At 32.9% G+C, this 9,181-nt stretch overlaps 1 protein-coding gene across 13 annotated transcripts; it reads right to left on the bottom strand.

Moving 5' to 3' along the window:
- Positions 1-325: 325 nt before the first annotated feature.
- On the bottom strand, positions 326-7,945 carry LOC106063486 (uncharacterized). Of its 13 annotated transcripts, none has more exons than XM_056012288.1 (3): positions 5,418-7,682; positions 4,955-5,285; positions 326-4,818 (listed from the first exon to the last, which is right to left on the bottom strand). In XM_056012288.1, the coding sequence occupies exon 3, from the start codon at positions 4,658-4,660 to the stop codon at positions 2,321-2,323; it is 2,340 nt and encodes a 779-aa protein (XP_055868263.1). In that variant the 5' UTR covers positions 4,661-4,818; positions 4,955-5,285; positions 5,418-7,682; the 3' UTR covers positions 326-2,320. The 13 variants fall into 13 exon arrangements, with proteins under 13 accessions (XP_055868263.1, XP_055868268.1, XP_055868265.1 ...); XM_056012293.1 differs by having other exon boundaries at positions 5,206-5,285; XM_056012290.1 differs by having other exon boundaries at positions 4,955-5,042.
- Positions 7,946-9,181: the final 1,236 nt, after the last annotated feature.

Below are 9,181 nucleotides of genomic sequence, written 5' to 3'. Positions count from 1 at the left end.
GTTTTAGTTTTAAAACAACAAGTGCCGATACCATACAGAAATGTTGTTTTTTTGGGGGGAGAGGTCCTATGATTGAAGAATTTTATTAAGATACAGCATTTCTGGTGCTTCACTTCTGTTTGAAACACTAGAGAGACTATATTTCAAACTAGCAATGCTGAGTAATATTTATGATATACCTAATTGAAAAGAAAAATTTGACCAAATATTATTAAGATTAAAACAAATATAATGCTTTCTATGTTCAAACATGTATGTTAGTATGAGGCTGGTAATGACCACAAACATAAATAAAAGCAACAAATGTAACACCTCAACACCAAGCTGAATCTATTAAATCATTTATTCAAAGACATGTAGGTCTACATTATAACATGAATTCAATTATTTGAACAAGAATGAGCAATAAAATGACACAAAAGAAGTGCACAATACATCAATTAATAGGTTCCACCTTTTTAAGCATACACTTACATATAATTATCCCCCCCCCCCTTTTTTTTTTACACACACACACAATTTACCTGTCCACAAATTTGTTGGAATTAATATTGAAAGTGATTCATATGTGAACTTTTATATACATGACTTGAAAGGCACTTGCAACGAATACAAAGTAGTTTGACAATGAAAAACAACATCAACAGATGCAGGCAGCACTAATGATGTCCAAATATTGGACACTAGCTATAGTCAAACCAGATAGAAAAGTTGGTCTTTTAGGTAGATCCATATTTACATGTATTGGGTAAGGTATGTATTAATATGCCTAATCATCTGATGCTTAAGAGTCCCATGGAATTGTTTCAGGTATTTTCATTCAAGTAAGTTATCACTACCAAGATTGCTATCTAAAGAAAGCAATAATTACATTTAGTATATACAATGAACACAGTTAAACAATTAGATAGAATACAATACGGAAGTAACTTATTTTACACTTACAAAAAATAAAAACACAATAAATTATCAAAATTAGTTAAAATTCTTTCAATAGGCTAATTCTCTTATATCAGCAATACAAGAAAAACATGTTTTCACATTATCTTTTATTAAACTGAACATTAATAAAAGACATAGTAATTTTCTTGTTTCTGGGATATAAGGCCCAAAGTTGTTTTTTTATTTTATTTTCATATTTTTTTATTTATTACACATTGGCTACTGGTAGCTTCAAGTTTCTACACTGAAGAGTAAATAGGGGAGATAATTTCAAATATTAGACATTTCAATTTCTGAGTTTGGGACAAACTATAAATCAATGAGAGTTGGTGTCAGGGTTCTAATCAGTTCATTGAGTCAAAGCTTCAAGCTAAGACTTCTGTGAAATTATTATTATTATGTGATCTCTAGTTTTATTATTTCAAATTGAAAATTTTAATTATTTAGAGGAGTTGTGTTGGTTCTTCACCATTATAAGAATCCCAGGCAGTTGGATATTGGATCATCAGATTTAACTTCTGAAAATACAGAGACAGATTAATCACCCCAAACCACAGTAACTCTGTCACTCTCACATAAAAGAATCAAAACTATTGTAACAATAATACAACACTGGCCAGATGATATACTACATTCAAGCTTCTTACAGACTGGATTAAAAGTTTGCAGCATGTAAAAAAAAAAATTCATAAAAATATGCACTTCGAATAGTCCCTGGGCCTCTAGCATGACTTAAAAACTGAACCCAGTACAAATGTCCTTTATGACAGGTGAGGGGTCGAAAAAAATGGAAATTTTAGCAGATGGAGCTTGGTGGCCTAGTAAGGAGATTACCTAAAAAAGTGATACTCTCATTTAAAACTTTGTTTTACCTCACGCAGGATGGTGGGGGATGGCAGGTTCAAATCCAGGATCATAGAGCGCATACCACAATACCAGACAGCCATCAAATGCTTTGCAATGCTAAGGATTAAGGATTTGGTCACTTTGGATGAATGATTCTTACTTACTTAATAATATATATCACAATGACAGTTATTAGATGATAAAAGGCAGTAACACTAGTAGTTATTAATGTAAAGAATTATAAAATATCTCACCACATAAATAAACAGGGATTACAAATGTAAGGAGAAAGGGGTGAAGTTTAGCAAGTGGTCTGGTAGACAGTTATATTTTAGTAGGTCCAGCTTTGGTGTTAGGTTCTATGTTGTATGCATACATGAATGTATCATTAGTAACACAGAAATTTGAGAAAAAATAAAGGTGGCCAAATGTATCTTGTATATATATACAACATAAAGAAACCAAAGATATTTAGCTCCTCGATTTCCTAAACATCCTTTGATAATAAATAATGACTACAAGTAGCAAGTACCTATTCTGAATCTAAATACTCTATGTCCAAGTTTTCATAGTCTCCAGATATAGCTCTATAAAGTTCCATTCTCATTTCAAAGCGTTTCAAGCAATCTCCAGAGACAGTATCTTTTATAAGTTCCTTGCTAGGTTCCCAAGTGCAGCAAGTGGCATTTTTCCTGGACAGCATTTGCTTGGCTATCAAGCGGTCTTTAACAGCCTCTGACTTTAACGGGTTGGGGTACCTCATTTTTAACATATTTATTTCAGCAAAAATGTTTTCTACTCCTGTGGAAAAGTGAGGAAGCACTGACAAGCTAGTCATAAACTCTGAGAGAACATCAAATTGTGCCACACCAGAGGGATCCTTAATGTTGCGCAGCAAATACCAGTACTGTGGAATTGTTGCTGCTGAACTTAAATATTCTCTAGAAACACGAAATTTCAACCATTGATCGTTCAACTCTTTTGTCTTATCCTCAGGAATAAGAATGGAGAACTGAGATGATAGCTTTGGCATAGCAGTTGTCAGTCTTTTGGGGTCTTGAGCCACAGCTGGATCTAAGATACTTAAGCTAGCGACAATCCCCTCTTCATCAATTGGAAAGTTACTTTTAATCTGGCTGGCAAGCTCTATAAGAAATAATAAACAGCTAGCTTTGAATTGATCGGTGTCTTCATTTAAAGGTTCTTGATATAGAAGAGCCATAGCTTTGCCACCGAGAAAGATGTCATCTAAATTTTTGTAAATGTTAGTGTCAGTAGGATCAATCTCAGAGAGCTTTTGTTTCAATAAAATATCGTCATCAATAAAGCAGCTCAGAACATCACAATATGTTTGTGAGATCAATGAATGCAAAAGGTGAATTCTGAACTCATTTGACTGAAATTCTGTGTTGAAAGCGTTAACTTTCTGTAAAATGTATTGTAGAAACAACAGCATGTGTTTTGTGCCTCTGGTTATCATTGTGGCATAGATTTGCTGTGAAGTATCTATTTTATCAGTTTTTGAATCTGACTGAAAATATTGAGTTAAAACAATCCACTGGTCTAGAACAACATTGATTATATTTTCATAGGATAGCCATCTAACTGATGACAGTTCCTGAACTTTATTCTGGACTGAATGCACTATTTCAACATTTATTCCATAGCTAGTCAGTTGTTTTCCACTGTTGACAAAGTAGGATGCTATGTCACGTAAAAACACTTCCAAATAGGATGGTAGCATTTTAATGGCATGTGTAAAACACAGAGAAAGGGAATGGCAGTCACAACCTATTCCAAACACAGTTGGGACTTCATCTTTCAGTAGATTGAATACACCGCTCAAGCAGTTATCACCACCAAATCCTATTATGTTTTCAAGTGGAATATTTTTATTAATAAACAACATTTTGACAGCAATGTAGATGTCTTCATTATTTCCGGAGTCTGGAGATATAGTGTCAAATAAAACATCCACTAGATCCAATTTGTGTGTGTCAAAAAATCGAACTACCACTGCTGTGAGGTTAGCAATCGTCATATCTATGTTTTCATCAATCATGATAGAAAATTTCTGAGTTCTGCAAATTTCAGCTATCTCTTCTTTCTCGTGGTAAGCAATGCCATCCTGCACCAAGTAGGCCATTTTATATTTCTTAAGGTTTATCCTTCTGGCCACTTTACAGTCATGAAAACCATTTCGACAGACTTCAATCAGGTGATCAATGTAGTAGAAAGGTAACTGATGTTCTGTAAAGAAACAAGATAGGAGCAGCTCTGCCCTAGCAATGTTTTCAGCACATGACAGCTTTTTTTTCTTGCATGAACTAGCCTTGGGAATACCAGCAAATGCTCTTTGGTGCTTCATGGTCTTTTTATGTGACAGGAGCATGCTCCTGTTGGAGTTTTTCAACATAACTTGGCAGCATGTGCAATAACAAGTGGATGGATCATCCTTGTCTCCTTGCAACCAGTCTGCTAGCTCTGGATCTTCTAGCCAGCGTTCCAGAAAACTTTGAGTGTACCACTTTTTTTTCTTTTTATTGTTTTCTGAACTTTCATCCTCCGATTTTGACTTCTTTTTGCCAGAGTCTCCATTTTCTGAAGGTTTTGATTTAATCTTTTTTACAGACTTTCCACTATCCAATGGTTTTGATTTAATCTTTCTAGCTGAGGTCTTAGTATTTGCAGGTTCAGACTTGCTATTTTTTGCTAATCGTCCATTAGCCAATGGTTTTGATGTGCGTTTTTGGGGGGAATCTTCATTACCAACAGATTCAGACTTAATAACTTTGGATGAGTCTTCATTATCTGCAGGTGGTTCCAATTTAATAATGATGGTTGAAATTTCATTAGGCTCAGATTCAGACATTTTTAAAAAGTACAGGGCAACACGGATAAAATGCAAATGATGTTGATAAGCAAACTTAAGTTGAAAAGTTGTTTTTCAGGATATAGCAGATGCAAGGTTGATTAAAAACAGAGATGTCCAATTGCACAAATTTACAATCACTGCCATGTTGCAGATAACTGAAATTAAAGAAAAATAGAACAGTTAAAACTTAATACTAAATTTAAAAAACATACAAAAAATAATACAATCTATTGTCTTAAAAATGATTATAAAATACAATATAGGGATATTTTAAAGTCATCAAGTGATTACCCCTACAACTTGAATTCAAAATCAGGGCTCAAGCTTCATCAAGAAGACAGCCTTATTATCACACAGACTATGCACAAATATGTCACAGCTTTAAGTGAAGTAGGAAAAAGAGTAGACCTCAAAATAAACCATCAAAAATACAAAAGTGGAGACATAGAACTGGTTTCTCAGACCATAATTTTATATACCTTGGGAGTGTAGTCAGGGTAACAAGTGGAACAGAGGCAGACATTTGCACACCTAAAACCAACCTGGAAATCTCCCCACATCTCTAACAAGACTAAAATAAGAATCTTTAACTCCAATGTCAAGGCACTCCTATTGTATTGTTCTGAAACATGGAGAACAACTGAAGCAACAGCCAAAAAAGTACAGACCTTCATCAACAGATGTCTGAGAAATATCTTAAAACTACAATGGTACAACACATCTGTAACAAGATAGACTCAAAATGTTTTCTTACAGAAGACATTTTGGTTCATCTCCAAGAACATGATTATAAATAAAAATTTGGTTTTCTCTTGTCAGAACAAATTTCTCACAAGTAGGCTATGACTGTCTGTGAAGTCTGTCTTTTCAAAGACTTTTTCTTCATCATTGTTGCTTATTAAAACACCAAGATGATTAAGCATATTATTACAGGCGTAAATGCACTTTTTTTCATGGTTTCACATGCAAAAAGCTTGATAAATACTGGTCTAGACTTAAAACTCTAGTAGAGTTTCTGTTGAGGCTGACTAGTCCAACCTTAAAAACTCAATTATTATGATTCTTCATCTAATTTATGTTTAGATTCTAATTCTAGATTTCTGGCTGCATAAGACTGATCTACTAATCTGGATTAGCTAGAGACTAGGTTGACAGTCTAGTTAGATGTCAGTCGAGATCTACAACTGAGGAGTGTCTAGTTTGTCTCTAGATCTAGATGATAAATAGAATATATATATGTAGACATTGTAGATCTAGAATTAATCTAGATCTAGATTCTATCATACTCTGACTCTACTAGATCTATTGACTACTAGTACTTGCTCTCTAATATCTAGACATAGTCGCCCTAGTGGCTAAATGAGTAGTGACTCTAGTATCTAGATATACTAATCATCTAATTTAATAAACTAATCCAATCGCTGCATCAGTATCTAGACCAGATCTGATCTATCATTATCATCTATTGTCTATTTAGATACATCTATAAGTCTAGATCTATATTATTCTATATATATGACCAATATTAATAATGACTGAGTTTATAGATCATTAGAGTCTATCGTCATGATCTCTTATATCTCATCTAATCTGCTCCTTGACAAGTGTTGTGACAGTTCGCGTAACCAAATCCCTCCACTTTTCCTGGTCAGCGTTCATTGAAGGATATCAAGAGAGAGAGGTCCGTCTATACTTTTAAGTTATCCAGTTAGCTTTTCTTTGGACAACCTTTTCTTTATACTCCTTCCACAGTACCGGGTACTTTTGATAATCAGTCATGTCTTATAATATGACCAAACCAGCTCAGCTTTCATATCTTCACTGTATAGAGAGAGTTGTTCTTCCTTTTTGCCAGCCAGAGTATTGACTTGTAAAATACAAACTCATTGTCTTCTTTTCCTGGTATCTGATACACAGCATTTTTACTCTTAAAGACTTGAATTCTTTTTTTCAGCTTCATCATTCAGTGTCCAACTTTAACAACCATAAAGGAGTATAGAGAACACTAGGACTAGGGAAAAATATTTTAAATTTTATTGGGAAGCTGATGCTACTCTTCCAGATTTTCAACAGTTTGCTTATGGCAGCGGACGCCAAGCCTAAACTGGTTTTTATCTTTTATTGATCCTTCATCTCATGTTATGTTTGACCCTGTGATTAAATGAGTCAACTTCTAATACTAATGTTTGGTCATTCAACAGTTTGTTTATGTAACATCTCATACTAGATCTATCTCCACCACAAACTAGCATTTTGCTCTTTTCAGCACTGATTTCTAACTCTAAGTCAAGAATAATAGAGTTTATAGAGACACTATTGACTATAGACTATAGATTATATCATATTCTTATCTAGATTGATTAGTCTTATTATATTCTGGAGATAGAGACTCTATCTAGTGTGTATATATTTTATTATTATTAACTAGTCCTGACTCTTTTTATTTTAACTTTTGAGACTGACTACACTAACTGACTAAGTGACAGTCAAGTTGAGTCAAGTTTAAATTTTAAAGTCATAGGAGTCCACTGTCTTGAATCTAATAATTATTAATTAATTATAAAATATTACAACACAACGGTAATGTCATGATAATGAGTCTTATTATTTAGAATAGAAGAATGAAGAATGATAATCTAGATCTAATTATTTATTTATTAGTCTGAGACCGAGTCAGACTGACTCTGACTGTCACTAGACTTCACTAGACTGACTGAGTCTAGACTCTAGAGTGACTAGAATCTAGACTTAGACTGAGACTCTAGACTGTCTTAGTCTAGTCAGTCTAGAGTCTAGACTCTAGACTTAGACCAGGCTAGACTAGTCAGTAGTCTGGAATTCTACTAGAGCTAGTACTACTCGTCTAGATCTAAATCTAGAACTATTATAAATTTATATTTTTTAGAGTATAGATCTAGAATCTAATCTAGATATAGACTAGAATCTATCTAGACTAGAGATTTTATATAGATTATTTTCTAGATCTATATAGATCTAGCTAGATCTAAATGTAAACTAAAAGAATATGTTTTTAAACACAGTTTTTACTCTGTGGAAAAACCTGAATTTTTAATATGGCAGCCACAATCTTCAAGCCTACGGTTTCAAGGTGAAAAGTTGTTAAAATGAAAAGATATCTATCTTCCAAAACAATAATATTTCATGGACTTTAGATCAATTCCATAACGAGAAAGATTTTTTTTTCATAAATAATAGAATGTACATAAATAAAGCTTTGAATATAAATAAATAAAACACGTTTTAAGATCTTGTATTTTTTTTTAGTTGCCAGTTATACTAAATATGAACCAAATAACGAAAAAGAAATATAAGTAGATATAGATCTGGATCATTTAGTTTATTTGAAATTTATATATAAAGTTTTCTTTTTTTTAAATACCCATTTATTTTACTAATATAATTGGGAGCTACTAAAAAAAATAAAGTTTAGACAAAATAAAAATCAGAAAATAATTTGGCATATGTTACTTAAATTTAAAAATAGATTTTATAATGCTTCCTGGTTATAGAATCTATAGCATATCCGTAAGGGTCCAAAGCTGTATGACTTCATCTTCCGTTCGTAAGGGTCAAAATCTCTATGACTTTATCTTGAATTTTATAGTTCTTCTTTAGATGTCTCGTGTCCAAAGATATATTTTTTTATAAAATAGCAAGCAAAATAAAAAAAAAATCCTTTTTTTTAAAAAAAAAGCTTATCTAAGGGAAAGAGATCCGCACTTACAATTATATCTCAATAGTGTAGAAGTTATTTTTCTTATTCGATGTAAAACAAATATAATTATAATTATTTAACTAATAGGTAAATTTTATAAATTGATTCGTGTTTTGTTAGGTAAAATAAATAATTGTTTAAATTTCAATTTGATCCGAGAATGGGTGTGAGAGACATAAGTGTTTAATTACCCTACCTATTTGGTATCAAACAAAATAATCCTTTACCAATAATTAATTGACTAATTGTTTACTTTTTAATTGATTCATGTCTTGTCTTTGCCAATGAATAATTGTGCATTGTTTGTCTATGATATGCTGATATGTAAATTCTCTATGTCATTTTACGTCTCGAGAGATGATCTTTTCCCTTTGCAACTTCTTGTGTGACTAAGAGGCCAATCCTTGATACACCGCTGCGGTCACATGTTGGGCATATGTAATCACCATGCGCCGTTTTCACCCTTCTTTCTACTACTGTTGGGTATGGCATCTGCAATCCGGGACCCTTCCTTTATACTCGCGGATCTATCCATAATGCACAAATAATGTATGGTGCTCATGATATTGAACGGAAGGTTAGCTGAGATGAAGATGGAATTAAAGATTACTGTCTGAATGGTCTGAACATTATCTTTGTGTTTATTTCATCTTGTCATGGTCTTGTTGCGATATTTACACATGATGGAGCCAGGAGCATTTTTATAAATAGCGTTTTGTGCACAATTCAGTTTTAACAATTTGATTTACATAAACGTTGGAATAAAATTCAAAACCTCGATC

The sequence above is a fragment of the Biomphalaria glabrata genome, chromosome 15 (assembly GCF_947242115.1).
Source record: "Biomphalaria glabrata chromosome 15, xgBioGlab47.1, whole genome shotgun sequence".
NCBI lineage: Eukaryota > Metazoa > Mollusca > Gastropoda > Planorbidae > Biomphalaria > Biomphalaria glabrata.
Note: the sequence above shows the minus strand (reverse complement) of the source record. Positions and strands in the feature narration are given on the sequence as shown.

Bases quoted from the DNA above. Each gene is read 5' to 3' on its own strand.
- LOC106063486 (XM_013221884.2), bottom strand. From the start codon at position 4,660: ATGTCTGAATCTGAGCCTAATGAAATTTCAACCATCATTATTAAATTG.